The 19127-nt window shown below is 46.8% G+C and overlaps 1 protein-coding gene across 21 annotated transcripts in view; it reads right to left on the minus strand.

Annotated features, from left to right (window-relative positions):
* PHACTR1 (phosphatase and actin regulator 1) overlaps window positions 1–19127 on the minus strand; it is a 565894-nt gene that overhangs the window by 29464 nt on the left and 517303 nt on the right. For 18 of the 21 annotated variants that reach the window (XM_086370843.1, XM_086370849.1, XM_086370839.1 and 15 more), the window contains 2 exons: window positions 7334–7584; window positions 5104–5260 (listed from right to left, as the gene is read on the minus strand). In XM_086370843.1, coding sequence (XP_086226969.1) covers window positions 5104–5260; window positions 7334–7584 — 408 coding nt within the window. The remainder of the gene's footprint in view (window positions 1–5103; window positions 5261–7333; window positions 7585–19127) is intronic. The other 3 variants (XM_086370859.1, XM_086370851.1, XM_086370844.1) reach the window with 1 other exon arrangement.

A 19127-nucleotide genomic window follows, 5' to 3' on the forward strand; every position in this document is an offset into this window, starting at 1 on the left:
TTAAAACTCAACGTTCAAAAAACTAAGATTATGGCATCCAGTCCTATCACTTCAAGGCAAACAGATGGGTAAAAAATGGAAATAGACTATTTTCTTGGGCTCAAAAATCACTGTGGACAGTGTGGACTGCAGCTATGAAATTAAAAGACACTTGCTCCTTGGAAGAAAAGCTATGACAAAGCTAGACAGCATATTAAAAAGAAGTGAAAGTGAAAGTCACTCAGTCTCGTCCGACTCTTTGCAACCCCATGGTCTATACAGTCCATGGAACTCTCCAGGCTGGAATACTGGAGTGGGTAGCCTTTCCCTTCTCCAGGGGATCTTCCCAACCTAGGGATTGAACCCACGTCTCCCACATTGTAGGCAGATTCTTTACCCAGCTGAGCCACAAGGGAAGCCCAAGAATACTGGAGTGGGTAGCCTATCCCTTCTCCAGCAGATCCTTCCGACGAATCGGGGTCTCCTGCATTGCAGGCAGATTCTTTACCAACTGAGCTATCAGGGAAGCCCATTAAAAAGCAGAGACATCACTTTACTGACAAAGGTCCGTCTAGTCAAAGCTATGGCTTTTTCCAGTAGTTATGTACGGATGTCAGATTTGGATAATAAAGAGGGCTGAGCACCAAAGAATTGATGCTTTTGAACTGTGGTGCTGCAGAAGATTCTTGAGAGTCCCTTGTACTGCAAGACCAAACCAGTCAATCCTAAAAGAAGTGAGTGAAAGTCACTCAGTTGCATCCAACTCTTTGTGACCCCATGGACTATACAGTCCATGACATTCTCCAGGCCAGAATACTGGAGTAGATAGCCTTTCCCTTCTCCAGGGGATCTTCCCAACCAAGGGATCACATCCAGGTCTCCTGCATTGCAGGCGGATTCTTTACCACTGAGCTATGAGGTAAGCCCATCCTCAACGAAATCAGTCCTAAATCTTCATTGAAAGAACTGATGCTGAAGCTGAAGCACCAGTAGATTGGCCACCTGATTCGAAGAGCTAACTCATTGGAAAAGACTCTGATGCTGGGAAAGATTGAAGGCAGGAGGAGAAGGGAACAACAGAGGATGAGATGGTTGGATGGCATCACTGATTCAATGGACATGAGTCTGTGCAAACTCTAGGACATAGCAAAGGACAGGGAGGCCTGGCATGCTGCAGTCATGGGGTCGCCAAGAGTTGGACATGACTGAGTGACTGAACAACACAGACACACACACATGTCCACATTTATCACACACTGAAGAATTCAGTCTCATGTCATCAAAGTGTATAGTGCATGCCCATAGCATTTAGGACTATCCTGTACACAGCAAACACTATGATTTCCAGGTCAGAAATTAAATCCAGGGGCACAGGCTGAGACATGATCCTGGGGCTAAATTTAATCCATGCTCGGTCTGTACAATGTTAAAAAAATTTGAAATTTTCATTTAAAAAAAAATTCAGATGTTTTTTCATAATATCAGATAAATGGTTCTTCATTTCTCCACAACAACCAGGGGCTGAAGCTGAAGAGTGGCGACCCCTTTTGATAAAGGGTGGACTTTTCATCTCACCCCAGTTTCCAGCACACCTTGATAATATCAGAACTGCCTGCTTTCCTTATGCTCAATACCTACCTGGCTCTGGGCATGCATTTGAGTTTCTGGCTCCTTTTCTAGGTAGACACACTTTATGCTTCCCCGACTGGTATGGTTTGAATTGCATTTCCCCAAAATACAAATGCTGAGGTCCTGGGACTTCTCTAGTAGGCCAGTGGTTAAGATTCCACCCTGTAGTGCAGGGGACTCGGGTTCAATCCCTAGTCGGGGAACTAAGAGCCCACATACTGTGTAGCAATTAAGTCCACAGGCTACAACTACCGAGCCCAAGCACTCTGGAGCCCATGTGCCACAACTAGAGTCCCTGTGCTGCAACTGCTGAAGTACCGAGCCCACACACCACAACCAGAGACCGCAGGCTGCAACTGGAGAGTCTGTGTGCTGCAAGGGAAGATCTAGCACGAGGCAATGAAGATCCTGCATGCTGCGGCCAAGACCCAACGTGGCCAGATAAACACACTGAAAACACAGTATTGAGGTCCAGGTCCAATCTCCAATACCTCAGAGTGTGAGCTTATTTGGAGACAGGGTCTTTTAAGAGGTAATCAAGTTAACACAAGTTGACGAGGGTTGGGTCTGAATCTAAGATGACTGGTTTCCTTCTAAAAAGGCGAAATGTGGGGAGACACACACAGCAAGGAGAATGCTGATGGAAGATGAAGGCAGAGATCAGGATGCTACATCTACAAGCCAAGGAAGGCTAAAGACTGTCTGTGAACCACCAGAACCAGGGAGGGGTCTGGAACATTCTCCCCCACAGCCCTCAGAAGGAACCAACCCTGCTGACACTCTGATTTCAGACATGCAGGCTCCAGACGGTGAGACCATACGGTTCTGATGGGTAAGCCACTCAGCTAGTGGTACTTTGTTATGGCGGCCCTAGAAAGTGAATACTCTCAGTGGCTGAAATAAAGTCAGTATCTCCTTTGATCACTGGGAAGAAGCATAGGTGAGTGGCCTGAATCACCAGCTACTCTGGTCTAGGAAAAGCACATCACAGGGAGAAACATCCTTTCCAACCCAAGCAAGGTTTCCAAGGCTTCCCTAAATGGGTATTTCCTAACGGTGATATATTAAGGGTGAAGAGATGTTTTAGGGGAACAAGTGTCAGGGAGGCAGATTGCTCAAATCTTCATTTATTCTTGAGGTTAATTTCGTGCCTACGTATACTGCAAGGCATCTCCCATTTTATTCTCCTTCCCAGGCTTTTTCTTCCCCTATATGATCTAAAGCATGCAGAAGTGCTGGAGGGGACTGAGGAAGTGATCTCAGTTGGACAGCAATGGGCAGCTGGGTCTGAAAAGCTGGCTGTTCCTCAGAGGAGGCCCTGAGTAACTATGAACAGATCCTGTTTGAGTCTGAGCTCCTTTCTCTTAAAATCAGTAGTCCTTATACGAGGTACCTAGAACAGTCAAATTCACAGAGTCAGAAAGTACACTGGTAGACGCCAGGAGCAAGGGAGTAGGGGAGAATGGGGAGTTCGTTTTTAAAGGGGGTCAGAGTTTCAGTTTAGGAGGGTGAAAAAGTCAGGAGATGGATGATGGAGAGAGTTATACAACAATGTGAATGTACTTAGTGCCAGTTAAATATGGTTAAAATAATATGTTATATACTAAGTGACTTGTACCATAATAAAAAAAATTTTTTTTAAATAAGTAGTCTTGGTGACTTATGGAATGATTCACTTTCTAAAGGATGTTTCTGAAGCAAAAGAATGACTCCTTCAGGCATCAGACTTCTATTTGGTCCCTCAAAATCCTGTTCCAATGGGCCCTCGAACCGCCTTCTAGGTGGCGGAGGAGGGGAGGTTTACTTCAGTCAATCAACACTCCAAGCTGGCAAGTGAAGCAGGGCCAGATCAGCTGTCCTCTGGCTGATCAAGAGGTCACCCTCACTATGAACACAGAGAAGCACGGCTCCATATCTGATTTTTTAAATTACAATTTTTTTGGGGGGCTGGAGTGGGGTAAGATGGATTTCAAATAAATAAAATGGAACTATGTGGGCTGACTACTAATCTTAGGGGAGTAAAAAGGTTGGTAAATGAAGGGAACTAAAGGTGGATTGGATAGCCAAGATCACGCAGGCTGACCACCTCTTAGGGTTCATGTTGAAGCGCCCAGACCCAGAGAGAAAGCAGTGGCACCTTGCATCTAGGGGGCTCTGGAGGGGCGAGGGAGTGTCCTGAGGTCTCTACATTTCCACGGACTAGAGGTTCCTGGAGAGAAAAAGACCTGCTCACGTGGCTATGAGACAGGACCCTCAGACCTGCGGATTTGAACCTTTCAGAGAACTCAATTTAATTTTTAAAGCACATACCTCTACATATGCCATTTCTTTATCTATAAGTTATGTATAAGTACTACTGCATGATATATACGGAGAAGGCAATGGCAACCCACTCCAGTACTCTTGCCTGGAAAATCCCATGGACAGAGGAGCCTGGTAGGCTGCAGTCCATGGGGTCACAAAGAGTCGGCCATGACTGAAGCGACTTAGCAGCAGCAGCAGCAGCATGGTATATATGTATAATACAGACATGATTGACTCAAAAAAAGAATGATGTAAAATAAATTTAAGTTCCAGCTCTATTTCATCTACCACATACCCCAGTGGATGGCCATGTTGGCCCCCTGGTTCTCTGCACCTGGCTTGAGTCTGTATACATAAGGCAGAGCAACACATACCCAGCTGACTGTGTTCATGTCTGAAGGGCAGCCCACACCTCTCAAATAACGGTAAGTTGAAATAGTTATTCATTATCAAAGCATTCAAATGACTGAGGTTTAGGAGAGTCTGCCCAATAGCATCAATGAGAAAACATTTTTAGAAGAACACTATTTTTGCATTTTTAGGTAGAAACTCACGTACAGATGTGAGAGTTGGACCATAAAGAAGGCTGAGTGCCAAAGAATTGATGCTTTTGAATTGTGGTGCTGGAGAAGACTCTAGAGAATCCCTTCAACTGCAAGGATATCAAACTAGTCAATCCAAAGGAAATCAATCCTGAATATTCATTGGAAGGACTGATGCTGAAGCTCCAGTGCTGTGGTCACCGGATGTGAAGAGCCACCTCACTGGAAAAGACCCTGATGCTGGGAAAGACTGAGGGCAGGAGGAGAAAGGGACAACAGAGGATGAGATGGTTGGATGGCATCACTGACTCAATGGACATGAATTCGAGCAAGCTCTGGGAGACAGTGAAGGACTGGGCAGCCTGGCGGGCTGCAGTCCACGGAGTTGCGAAGAGTCAAACGTGACTTAGTGAGTACACAACAACAGCCTTAACACTGGACGTCATTTTACTTGTTTCTGCTCCCTTCTCCCAATTTGGGATTATTCTTAGAGTGCTACCTTATATTTTTATGCTATTAAAACCATCAGGATAAAATTATGTTTTACATCGTGCTCACTCCATGAGGACCGCAAACACGGCCACAGGCTTTTCAAAGAGAGTGAGATTTCGAGTGCACCTCAAACAGTCCAAGGGAGCCCCTGACCTACCTGGTGAGCTTGGTGCCAATCTGCTGCCGCAGCTCTAGTCGCTCCTCGTCCGTCTGGCGGGGAAGGATGTTCTTTTCTTCCAGCTCTCGCTTGGAGGGCCTGTTGCTGAGTTTGATGGCTAAGGAGTCCTTCCTGCACACCTTCATGGCCAGGGAGCCTGCAGGAGGGCAGAGATGAGTTAATGAAGTCATCGCCAACCTGGGCTCCGGGCTCCCCCAGAGTCAGCTGTGGCCCACAGGGCGCAAGACAGGGAGACAGATATAACAGCCCAACTCCTGAGAGTGGTCAAGACCTCAGCCAAAGGAGGAGAGTGACTGTATGTCACTTTCATGGTTTCTGCCATCAGCATGTCCTGTCTACCTCCCAGTGTGCCGGGCATGTGAGGAGCACACGGGCGACCTGTGACGGGATCTCTGCTTCCCCAGGAACTCCCCACCTGGTGGGAACACCGCAAAGGAGGGCAGACAGACTGTGGAGCATAAAACAGACCGCGAAGGACGGAGGACGAGGGGCTGGCACGTGCAGGATAAATGAGACCGACAGGCAGCCGGCTGGAGTGCACCTGCCTCTATGAAGGCTCAGAGGTGATGTGTGATAAGCCAGGGAATCACAGGAGACAAGAGAGATCAGCTACAGCGGGGCTGGGGGTGCGGAGCAAAGTAAGGCTGGGCAACGTGGGTCAGCGTGGGGTGGGAGGGAGAACAAATTCACGGAAAGGCAATATTTGGGCACTGCTTTTCAACACAGGAGGTTCTGAGCACCTTCCATCTGGAATAAATCCATGCTTCTCAGCCAGGAGAGATTTTTGCCCCCCCCAGGGGACATTTGGCAAAGTCTAGAGACATTTTTGGTTGTCAAACTGGGGTCTGGTGGAGAGGCTGCTACTGGCACCAGTGGGTAGAGGCTATTCAACATCCTACGACGCACAGGGCAGCTGCCATGACAATCAGTCATCTGGCCCAAGACGTCATGAGTGCTGAGGTTGTGAAACCCTGGTATAAATGCTCCATCATCTGGGCAGAAAGTGATGGGCAGAGGCTGGACAACATGGGCCTTTGGCTGCCCCTCCGTGGTTCTCTCCTTAATAGCAGGACTGTTTCCAGTGCTCAAGTTTAGTTTGCTACCTGAACCCCAGTATGTGAGGCAAGAGCAAAGGCCTGGGAAGCACCAAGTTTGGGGGATCCCTTTGGATTTTGCATAGTAAGTGCTTGTCTTCTTTCTTCTGCTGCTGGTTTTAGAACATGGGCTTTGGAGTAAGGCCCAGGCAGCTTCAGCTCTCAGCGCTGCCTCTTAGCAGATGTGAAGCTCTGGGCAAGATCCTGGCTGCTTCATTTCCTTCCGCACTACCGCCACCCCCCGGAAAATAGGGCAGGAATTTATGCCCCTGGGGGTTGTGAGATGTAGATAAGAATGAAATCTTAGCCTATTATCAGGCACACAGTAAAAGTTTGCTATTATTTAAGTTCATGCATTAAAAGTTGATAAAATATCAGTCAATATTCATTCAATTGAAACATTCATTTTTTGTAACCAGAATGACAGATTTTGAACTTTGCTTTCTTCATTTTTTGCCTTGTTTCTTAGCGCACTGAAAGGCCTTAAAGAAGAAATTTAAATTCAGTCTCTGAAGTGGTTGAGGTATGTTTAAAAATGAATTTGTTCCATATGCAACAGTTAGTACTTTAGTGTATTCTGTATACTGGAATTGAATTTTAAAGTGCTTCCTTCTCCTCACCCCCCTTTTTTTTCTTTGGATGGGGGTTTCCCTGGTGGCCCAGATGGCAAAGAATCCACCTGCAATGAGGGAGGCCTGGGTTTGATCTCTGGGTTGGGAAGATCCCCTGGAGGAGGGCATGGCAACCCACTCCAGTATTGTTGCCTGGAGAATCCCCATGGACAGAGGAGCCTGGCGGGCTACAGTCCATGGGTCGCAAAGAGTCCGACACAACTGAGAGACTAAGCACAGAACTGCACATGGCATCCCACAGGAAGCCATCAGAGAAAGAAAGAACATCTAAAGAGGTAAGAGATGGCAGCATGATGCTGTGGTTTCTAGAGTTCTGATGTTGTTCAGAAGACCGTTACTTTCATTTTACTAATAAAGAAATAACAACACTGGACCTCAGATTTGAATCCACAGAGGTGGGCAGCTCCTCGCTCCGGCCATGCCCCCGCCTGGCCATGCCCCCCCCCCATGCCCGCCACGCCCCAAGAGTTTAGAAGTACCTACTGGTATACAATGAAGTGTCGTCATCCTCGTCCTCTTCCTCCTCCTCCTCCTCTTCTCTTGTGTACAGGCAAGAAGAGTCTTCGTAGTCTGCTTCATGAGGCACGTTTTCTTTATTGTCATCACATTCAATCACAACAGTTGGCACTTGTCTGATTTCCGGAAGGCCCAGAGGTCCTGCTTTTGTGACACTGTCACCCGAGTGCAAACCAGAGCTGTGGTAAGAAGTAGAACAGGGGACCCGCTGCTCAGAGCTGTTTAAAAAGAAAGAAAAGAGGACATTCATTCTGGCTAAGGTGTCGTATAAATGCATGGGAACCTTTTAAAACCCTGGCCGTCCTGCACTCAGAAGCGAAAGGTCTACGGGACAATTTGAGTCCCATTTCTCACCTACAGCTCGACGTGCTGGGACAGCAGAGTGACCTGGTGGTGGCAGCATCTGCTCTCTTCTGATGGCGGGCAGACTGTTACCTTTTCTGAGCCTCAGTTTCCTTGGATGAAACTGGGTAAGTCCTATCTTTTCAGCAGGTCTGGTGCCTGTGTGTCCCACCGGAAGGGCCTCAAAGGAGCCCCACACTTGTTATTTCTAGAAAGGGCCCTCCAAGTGGTTTCTAGACATTGTCCATATCAGTCTGTTCTCCAGGACAGCTTTTGGAAACTCAGATGTGGCTATCTCATCTGTTAGAACCCTGAGTGTCTTCCTAATCTACAAAACCAGTGCTCCAAGACTGATACAGAAAAGTTGTCAAAAATCCACACTGCAGGCTACACCAGTCATAGCAAAGAACTCAATTAACTGAAACATAGCTTCTTATTACATCTGGCCTCCACCTCTGATGGCCAAGGGCAGGAAGGGAAAAACCTTCTGGAATGGTGTGGTCACTTAGAAGACCTGCTCTAAATGAAAGGTCTCACTGCCAGAGGAGAGGGAAAACCATTAGCCTGGAAGCAGCAGTTTAAACACAGCCCGACATGCAATACCTCGTATCGTCTGCCCCAGCCTCATCCCCCTACCTGTCCCCACACAAGTCACGTTGTTCACATGGTAAACAAGGTGAGATGTGCTCCCATCTTACCTTCACCTTGCTAATTTCTGTCGACCTTTCAATACTCGTCTTGGGCAACACTTTGCCCAGGTTCTCGGGAGATTCCACAATTTTGAAAACTGGGAACACCCATTTGCTTGTTATTTGGGGAGGAGTTGCCCCCGCCAGCCAAGTGCTAGACACCTCCAAGGGCAGGGACTGTGCCCTCTTCACATCTGCAGCAGGTGCCTGGCACCGTGGCTGACAGTAAATGGGCACTCAGTCCGTGCTGATTGTCTTTGCTGGGCTGGAATCCCTGACATAGATGCATTTAAAATGGGTGATGAATCATACTCAAAAGTATTAGTGAAGAGATCAGTCTTTAATTTTCAGGGACTATTTTTAGTGTACTGCAGAGCTATACATGCCCCTGACCTGACTGGCACTTTTGGTAACGGCTTAACGACCGAGTCAAATATGTGCAAGAACTGAGGCAGAGAAGCAAAAAGCGAACATTTATTGAATGTGTCACCCACTGTGCTGCAAACTTCCACATCCAGTATCTCATCACATTGTTAATAACAACCCTGCAGGAGAGGTGTCAGTTATCCTCATTTTAATAAGCAGGAAATGGAGGCTCTGAGAGGGTAATTAATAAGCCCACGATGGCACAGGTGGTCAAGGAGCCAGTTAGAATTTGAACTTGCTCTGTTTCAATATGCTGTATCCAAACACTGAATTGTGATACTTGTAAGATTGTGTATTTTGGTTAAACACAAACCCTACTAACCATGCACACATGCATTCAAGGCGGAGGAAACATCATGCTTTGTCAACAACACGTGTACCAAGCAGGCATCGTGACTCTGTAAATGTTTTAGATGTTACTAACCAGGGTAAGTAATAGTGTCCCCTCTCCTGTCACGGTCAGGTCACAGGGCACTGAGTTTAAAGGATACGTCTTGGATGCTGGGTTTAGAATGGTCAGGATGGGGAAAGGACTCGAATGTTTACCTACTGTCACAACGACCTTTGCACCAGAATGGCAGTGTTGAGAAGCTGTAACAGAGCCTCAAATCTTTACTATCCATTCCCCACTGCCCCCCCACCCACCGTGGTTGTGAGATCTTAGTTCCCTGACCAGGAATCAAACCCATGCCCCCTGCATTGGAAGCATGAAGTCTCAACCCCTGGACCACCAGGGACGTACCAACTGTTCAGTTCTTTACAGAAAAAGTTTCCTGACCCCTGATCCAAATGAATATTTCTAACCTCTATCATAAGGGGACGACAGAGGATGAGATGGTTGGATGGCATCACTGACTCGATGTACATGAGTTTGAGCAAGCTCTGGGAGTTGGTGATAGACAGGGAAGCCTGGTGTGCTGCAGTCCATGGGGTCGCAAAGAGTTGGACATGACTGAGCGACTGAACTGAACTGATCATCCCTCACCCCTCAGCTTTTCTGTGTGAGCTACATTTGAAGTCCACAAGTTGTATGTTGACTTCCCTCGTGGCTCAGACCCCGATGCTGGGAAAGATTGAAGACAGGAGGAGAAGGGGACAACAAAGGATGAGATGGTTAGATGGCATCACTGACTCAATGGACATGAATTTGAGCAAGCTCTGGGAGTTGGTGATGGACAGGGAAGCCTGGTGTGCTACAGTCCATGGGGTCGCAAAGAGTCGGATAAGACTGAGCGACTGAACTGAACTGATGCTGAAGCTTCAATACTTTGGCCACCTGATGCGAAGAGCCAACACATTGGAAAAGACAGTGATGCTGGGAAAGACTGAAGGCAAAAGGAAAAGGGGACGGCAGAGGATGAGATGGTTAGATAACACTGCCAACTCAATCGACGTGAATTTGAGCAAACTCCGGGAGATAGTGGAGGACAGAGGAGCCTGGTGGGCTATAGTCCACGGGGTCGCAGAGAGTCAGATGCGGCATAGTGACTGAACAAAAACAATAATAACAACAATTAAAACTTTTAAAAAGCTTGTCTTAAACTCCATTAAGGTACCACCAACGATGTGTGCGTATACATATATACACACATATATATATAATACACCACATTTTGATTAAATGTGTTGAGCTCGACCAGAGTCTCTCAACCTTGGCGTGGCTGACCTTTTGGACTGGGTCCTTCTTTGTGTCAGGGGGTTGTCCTGTGTGTTGTAGGATGTTTAGCAGCAAACCTGGTCTCTACCCACTAGATGCTAGTGGCATCTCCTCTGGTGGTGACAACCCCGAGTATCATCAGATATTGTCCAATGTCCTCTGGGGGGCAAAGCTGCCCATTTGGGAACTACTGACCTAGAGTATAGGACTTCCCCGGTGGCTCAGATGGTAAAGAATCTCCTGCAATGTAGGACAGCTGGGTTTGACCCCTGGGTCTAGAGTATGCAGACAGCTCTGCTACCTGCTGCATCCTCAGAGTTGTACCGTGTGAGTCTCCTCTAATGCAGCCTGGGTATTAGTGCTCAGCAATCTGCAGTATTCGCTGAAGGGTGAACTGCTCAGATCCCTTGACCTGCTGTGTATCAGGCTGGCACTCTGGGGGCGGTACCAGCCCATCTGACATCGTGACAGTTCCGCTGAGTGCATTCTCTCTGCTCCTGCTGTGGTCCCAAAGCAGTTACCCTGTTAACACAGGCACTCTGAACCCATCTGAGGGAAGCAGCTTGGCTTGTTATGTGGCCCAGATGGGTGAGTTACAAAATGACACTCCAGCAGCCTGAAAGAGTTACCACACCTTCCAGAGTACCTGTCAACGTCCCCGAGGCAAAGCTGACTCATGTAAGCAGATCTATTCTAGACCACTCAGGTCAACACTCTTTGGGGATTAAGTACTGAGTTTGCTCAGAAGTCAAACAGATCTCATTTTGAAATAGAAACGCGTATTTTAAGTGCTGCTGCTAAGTTTGCTTCAGTCGTGTCCGACTCTGTGTGACCCCATAGATGGCAACTCACCAGGCTCCGCCATCCCTGGGATTCTCCAAGCAAGAACACTGGAGTGGGTTGCCATTTCCTTCTCTAACACGTGAAAGTGAAAAGTGAAAGTGAAGTCACTCTGTTGTGTCCGACCCTCAGCGACCCCATGGACTTCAGCCTACCAGGCTCCTCTGTCCATGGGATTTTCCAGGCAGAAGTACTGGAGTGGGGTGCCATTGCCTTCTCCATTTTAAGTGCTAATGAAAGGTAAATGAAAAACACTTTTAAAATGTGTGCAGTATACTTATTTTCTCTAAAAGAATCATAATGGAAGTGATTTGTGAGCAAGCTGGTTTGGTCAGACATTATACAGATTTTGGGCTTCCCCAGTGGCGCAGATGGTAAAGAATCTGCCTGCAATGGGGGAGACCCAGGTTCGATCTCTGGGTGGGGAAGATCTGCTAGAGAAGGGATTGGTTACCCACTCCAGTATTCTTGCTTGGAGAATTCCATGGACAGAGGAGCCTGGCAGGCTACAGTCCACGGAGTTGCACAGAATTGGACACAACTGGGCGACTAACAGAGAAGGCAATGGCACCCCACTCCAGTATTTTGCCTAGAAAATCCCATGGGCGGAGGAGCCTGGTAGGCTGCAGTCCATGGGGTCGATGAGAGTCGGACATGACTGAGCGACTTCACTTTCACTTTTTACTTTCACGCATTGGAGAAGGAAATGGCAACCCACTCCAGTGTTCTTGCCTGGAGAATCCCAGGGACGGGAGAGCCTGGTGGGCTGCCGTCTATGGGGTCACACAGAGTCGGACACGACTGAAGCGACTTAGCAGCAGGGCGACTAACGCTTTGTAGCAACTTTGAAATATATAGAATGCTTTGTTGTACTTGAGAAATTCTCTCGTTTAACCTGAATTTACATTCCATGGTGATAACACGGTAAAGTCAAAGTGAAGTCACTCAGTCGTGTCTGACTCTCTGCGACCCCATGGACTGTAGCCTACCAGGCTCCTCTGTCCATGGGATTTTCTAGGCAAGAGTACTGGAGTGGATTGCCATCTCCTTCTCCAGGGGATCTTCCCAACCTAGAGATCGAACCTGGGTCTCCTGCATTGTAGACAGACGCTTTACCGTCTGAGCCACCAGGGAAGTCAACATGGTGAACACAGTGTCCTTAAAGTAGGTGAACACACACAAGAAAAAGTCACCCCTGGGTGGTGTTCACTGTTTCTCCTCCAGGCGGGTGATCAGGAACTAACCCTGGAGGTGACCATGGAGCCCTCACCCTGACCTCATAGCGGGAGTCTCCCTAACCCCTCCTGGACCACTGCCTGCAACGGTGATGAGAGCTGATGCTTTCAGTGCTCACACGGCACCAGGATAAATCCATGTAAGCCTCACAGCCACCCTGTGAGATCAGAATTACTGTTACACTCCCATTTTAGAGAGGGAACATGAGGCCGCCGGGCACGGTCACAGCGAGAGGGGTGCAGGCATTACTGAACTCGGGCAGTAGGGCTTGTAGAGCCTGGTCTTGTAGTGATGTCACCTGGGCAGCAGCAGAGCCCTGCAGTGGCTTCAAGATTTACTTTTTCCAGAACTTTCTCTCCTTCTCACCACCACCCACACAACTCCTTGCTGCTGTCAGACAGGTCTGAACATGACATTCCCTCAATTAAAAGACCTTTCAAGGGTCTCATTGTCAACTGGACAAACCTCACCCTCTTTGGAATGGATGAGGAGGTGCCTTGCCATCTGCACCCCTCATTCCTTCCAATCTGATTTGTTACTGTTATTTACCATGCACCCCGAGTTCCAGCCACAGAGGCCTTTTGGCTTCTGAAGCATACTGTCCGGTTCTAAATGTTGCTTCTTCACCGGTATACAGATTTCTCAGGAGGCAGGTCAGGTGGTCTGGTATTCCCATCTCTTTAAGAATTTCCCACAGTTTATTGTGATCCACACAGTGAAAGGCATTGGCATAGTCAATAAAGAAGAGATAGCTGTTTTTCTGGAATTCTCTTGCTTTTTCTATTTTGTCAGTTAGAACGGGACATGGAACAATGGACTGGTTCTAAATTGAGAAAGGAGTATGTCAAGGCTGAATATTGTCACCCTGCTTATTTAACTTACATGTAGAGTACATCATGTGAAATGCTGGGCTGGATGAAGCACAAACTGGAATCAAGATTGCTGGGAGAAATACCAAGAACCTCAGATATGCAGATGACACTACCCTAATGGCAGAAAGGAAGAGGAACTGAAGAGCCTCTTGATGAAAGTGAAAGAGGAGACTGAAAAAGTTGGCTTGAAGCTCAACATTCAAAAAACTAAGATCATGTCATCTGATCCCATCATTTCATGGCAAATAGATGGGGAAACAGTGGAAACAGTGACAGACTTTATTTTCTTGGGCTCCAAAATCACTGCAGATGGTGACTGCAGCCATGAAATTAAAAGATGCTCCTTGGAAGAAAAGCTAGACCAACCTAGACAGCATATTCAAAAGCAGAGACATTACTTTGCCAACAAACGCCCATCTAGTCAAAACTATGGTTTTTCCAGTAGTCATGTATGGATGTGAGAGTTGGACCATAAAGAAAGCTGAGCGCCAAAGAATTGATGCTTTTGAACTGTGGTGTAGGAGAAGACTCTTGAGAGTCCCTTGGACTACAAGGAGAGCCAACCAATCAATCCTAAAGGAAATCAGTCCTGAATATTCATTGGAAGGACTGATGCTGTAGTTGAAGCTCCAATACTTTGGCCACCTGATGTGAAGAACTGACTCATTGGAAAAGACCCAGAAAATGGGAAAGGTTGAAGGTAGGAGAAGGGGATGACAGAGGATGAGATGGTTGGATGGCATCACCGACTTGATGGACATGAGTTTGAGCAAGATCTGGGAACTGGTGAAGGGCAGGGAGGCCTGGTGAGCTGCAGTCCACGGGGTCACAAAGAGTCGGATAAGATTGAGCGACTGAACTGAACTGAAGCACACTTTGAGCTCTCCTGCCATCACTCCACCTCAGAACAAGCCCCTCAGAGTTTGGTTGCAGCAGCCCACCCAACCTCAGGGAGAGCCTTGATGCCATTCTTTTGAGCAGCCTTTCCTGATTTTTCAGTGGAAACCAGCCCCTTCTGCATCCACAGCCTCTGTTCCCACCTCTTTTCTAGCACCTGTCGGGTTATATTATAATCACATATCTAAGCATTTACTCCCTGCCCCCAATGACTACAAGCCTTTCAAAGACAGAGGCTGATTATCATTCTCTTCATATCCTAGCCTCGTTTTTGTCCACATTTTAAGAACTGATGGAAAAGTCAATCAAATATTTGAAGTCTCTAGGAGTCACAGTAGTCATAATACAGTTCCCATCATTTAATTCACTAAAATAATCATCCTCGACCCTTAGATAGTCTTCCTGTGTAGAGAAAGTGTCCTGTGAACAGAGAATTAAAGATGTGGAAATAGCGAACTAGGATTCTTAAGAAGATAACGCAAAGAGATAAGGCAGAGAGATCTGTGCAAAGAAGAAGGCCAGGGTACCCAGGACAATGTGAGCATAGAAGCACAGAGAGCTTATGGCCACTGCATTTTTCCCAACTGTACGCTCACAGGCTCTCAGGCCCCTTCAGTAAGATTGTCCAGAGTCAGGCTGCGTTGTATGGTGAGCTAGTTGGGCTAGAAGATTTCTTCTCATGTGACATTCTACAATAAATTTATATTAACACCTAAGGGCCTACATTATTCTCCAGGAGGAGGGGGGAAGAGATTCCGTTCCCTCATCTCGAAGGCTCCAAATGATGTAACTTTCCTGAGATGTGTTACGAGTAAGAAGAGATGCAGTGGGTTTCTTGGTGCCGCAGTGAGGATGCAGCTCCTGGAGGACGGAAGGGCATCACTATCGTAGGTGATGCTCACTCCCCCGCTTCGCGCCTCCTCCAGTGTATGGATGTAAGTACACAGCATCTAACACATTCACTGGCGTATCACCTGCATCCTCCAGAGAAAGGGAAGCCTGGGAGGATGTCCACTTTGTTTTGTCCTCACTTTCTCCCCAGATGATGGAAGTGCCTGAGTACTTTCCTTCATGAAACAACTGAATAAGCCAGAAGGAACAAGCAGAAGTTTACCTAAATTAGGAGGCCTGCTATTCACAAGAGACACACGAAAATAAGATTCAGGAAGCTTGAGAGTAAAACAGCAGTCCTAAGTCAGTAAAAAGCAGGCATTGCAAACTCTCTTCGCCTTCTCTCTGTCCCCGTGACATGTCAGGAAGTCCAAAGCTGTTTCTTCTCCCCTTGGTGCTGTCTCCATCCAAAACAACACTTAGCCAGTCTTCTTTTTGGAAAATCCAACTCTCTGTGTGGGCTCTACTAAAAGAAGTAGGACGACCCAGAGAGAGGGTATCGGGAGGGAGGAGGGAGGAGGGTTCAGGATGGGGAACACATGTATACCTGTGGCGGATTCATTTTGATATTTGGCAAAACTAATACAATTATGTAAAGTTTAAAAGTAACATAAAAAAAAAAAAGAAGTAGGGGGCTTCCCTGGTGGCTCAGTGGTAAAGCATCTGCCTGCAAATGCAGGAGATGCGGGTTCCACCCCTGGGTCGGGAAGATCCCCTGGAGAAGGAAACAATAACCCAGTCCAGTAAGTATTCTTGCCTGGGAAACCCCACAGACAGAGGAGCCTGGTGGGCTACAGTCCATGGGGTCGCAAAGAGTCAGACATGATTTAGTGACTGAACAACAACAAAATAGGAGACACGTAAATTGAGAACACAGGGAGCTTCCCTGATGGTCCAGTGGCTAAAACGTCACACTCCCAATACAGGGGGCCTGAGTTCAATCCCCGGTCAGGGAACTAAATCCCGCAGGCCACAACCAAGAGTTCTCGTGATGCAAGTACAGATCTCACATGGCGAAAGGAAGACTGAAGAGCCCGTGCGCCACAGCCAAGACCTGCTGCAGCCAAATTAAAAAAAGGCAAAGGACACAATGGCCCCCGTCAGGCCCCCATCCCCCCCATCCCCCCTCACCACTTTTCCCTGTCATTTAAACAGTCACATGTTTCCAAGAAATCCACAGACTTTGAAAACTGAGACTGTTTCACCTGTCCTGTTCATGACTGGGTGAGGGAGAGGCAGCTTGTTTTTAATAATTCATTAAGAAATGCATGCCAAGACATCTGTGACAACCAGGGTCATTACACAGTTAGCCCCCTTTCAAGGGAGCTTCATAACCGTCACTGTATCTCCATCACATGATAATAGGGAGATGCATATAGAGCACTGTGAATAATCCTGGGCGTGGGATTACCCGCCATCACGCACCTTTGATACTCTCCTAGGAAATCAGGGGCAGGTTTTGAAATTAAAAATCACTGACTATTTTAAATCCTTTATCTTCCCTGAGAATACCTGGGAATCATTTCACCACTATTTTTAAAGAAAAACGTGTCATAAAGGGACACTGCTTTCTGGCATCTGATTTCATATGCAACCATTGTTAAAATGCAAAAGGAAAAAAAAAAAGATGACATTAACCTCCTGAAAGGACAGAGAAAATGTATTCCCCTCCAATAGGATGCTGAAAATGACATTAAACTTCAACAGGAATGGCTTTTGTCATTCAGACCGCACAGACTCATAAAGGGAGTTTTCAGAGAGAGTTTTCAGTAGGACGTTTCTTCTTGGAGCCCAAAAATGTGTGAGAAATTATGCTACAGATGGCAGTGCCTGAGGCTGGAAGGTGACAGAAGTAACCACTAACACCCTCAGTTCAGTTCACTTCAGTTCAGTCGCTCAGTCGTGTCCGACTCTTTGCGACCCCATGAACCGCAGCACGCCAGGCCTCCCTGTCCATCACCAACTCCCACAGTTCACTCAGACTCACGTCCATCGAGTCAGTGATGCCACCCAGCCATCTCATCCTCTGTCATCACCTTTTCCTCCTTCCCCCAATCCCTCCCAGCATCAGGGTCTTTTCCAATGAGTCAACTCTTCGCATGAGGTGGCCAAAGTACTGGAGTTTCAGCTTTAGCATCAGTCCTTCCAAAGAAATCCCAGGGCTGATTTCCTCTAGAATGGACTGGTTGGATCTCCTTGCAGTCCAAGGGACTCTCAAGAGTCTTCTCCAACACCATAGCTCAAAAGCATCAATTCTTCGGCGCTCAGCTTTCTTCACAGTTCAACTCTCACATCCATACGTGACCACAGGAAAAACCATAGCCTTGACTAGACGGACCTTTGTTGGCAAAGTAACGTCTCTGCTTTTGAATATGCTATCTAGGTTAGTCATAACTTTCCTTCCAAGGAGGAAGCGTCTTTTAATTTCATGGCTGCAGTCACCATCTACAGTGATTTTCGAGCCCAAAAAATAAAGTCTGACACTGTTTCCACTGTTTCCCCATCTATTTCCCATGAAGTGATGGGACCAGATGCCATGATCTTCGTTTTCTGAATGTTGAGCTTTAAGCCAACTTTTTCACTCTCCTCTTTTACTTTCATCAAGAGGCTTTTGAGTTCCTCTTCACTTTCTGCCATCAGGGTGATATCATCTGCATATCTGAGGTTATTGATATTTCTCCCAGCAATCTTGATTCCAGCTTGTGCTTCTTCCAGCCCAGCGTTTCTAGAAAACAGTTTAATCAGCTTCCCCGGAGGAAAGCAAGCAGGCATTGTGGTGCTCATCACAGCCTTCTAAGATAAGCAACTCCACTGGAGATCTTGTGTTTCTGTGGGACTTTAGTCAGCAGGAAACGATGCCATTCTATATATAGAGCAGGAGACTGAGATTTCCTGAGTGGAGAATGTGTTTTCAGTCTTTTTTTCCAGAGGTGGTAATGAATGCAAATGAATGCATTTACATCCCTTGTTCTGTCCTTCTAGGGACCAATGACTCACATTTCTGAGATGGTGTCTGGGGTCAGGATGTGGTGAATAGGACCGTATGACACACCCAGAGTCTGCCTGAGAGCATTCTCCATCTCTCACGGAGGAACCAGACAGCGTTGGTTCTTCCACATGACTTTGTCCCCAGACGTCAGCTTGTCTGGACGTGGGGTCAGGAGGGCAGGACCTGGAGTGAGGACCACATTTGGGTCCCAGCTGAGCCACTCATTAGTACAGCATCTTGCTTTTTCAGTTCCTCATCAGGTAAATGGAGAAATCCTTCTACCAAACTCACAGGCTGCTGCAAGATCAGAGAGTAATGACTCGTAAACCTCAATATTGGTAGTTGCTGTTTCAGCAAGGGATGTACTTAAAGCTCAGCAATTTATCATAGACCAATCATTATGGATATTATCCATTAGTTTATTAAAATACTTCCTTTAGCCTTTTCAATATCTTTGGCCTGCACAGTCTTTCTAGATAAATGGTTTCCAAGAAGATCAAAGAATCGATACTTTTTCATCGGGCAAGGGAGGGATTTCTACTGATGCACACATAGGAAAATTCAGTGGCAGATTCTCTTCTGAAAAATATACTTCCTTTTTTAATCCCTTTAAGACTTCAAAAGATGTTAATGAATCATCTAGTCTCATTTTAACCTTCCTCTGACCAGTTGGCTCACCAGCCTTGTAGGAAAGGATCTGTCTTGCTCAAAGTGACATTACCTTGCTCTGCAATCTCATCCTACCCCTTAAAATAGCAATTATAGTGCAAAACATTATCTACATGCAGCCACTTACAGATGATAAATATATGCTGTAAAACTGAAGTACTGGCCTAAAGTAAGAGATTGATAACTCTGGCCTCAAAGGGTCAGAGACAAATGTCTCACCAGAACTGCAGAAGATTTTGAAGAGATGGTCATC

Source organism: Bos grunniens, chromosome 23 (genome assembly GCF_055505025.1).
Source record: "Bos grunniens cultivar Pamir isolate PY7600 chromosome 23, Bosgru_T2T1.0, whole genome shotgun sequence".
NCBI lineage: Eukaryota > Metazoa > Chordata > Mammalia > Artiodactyla > Bovidae > Bos > Bos grunniens.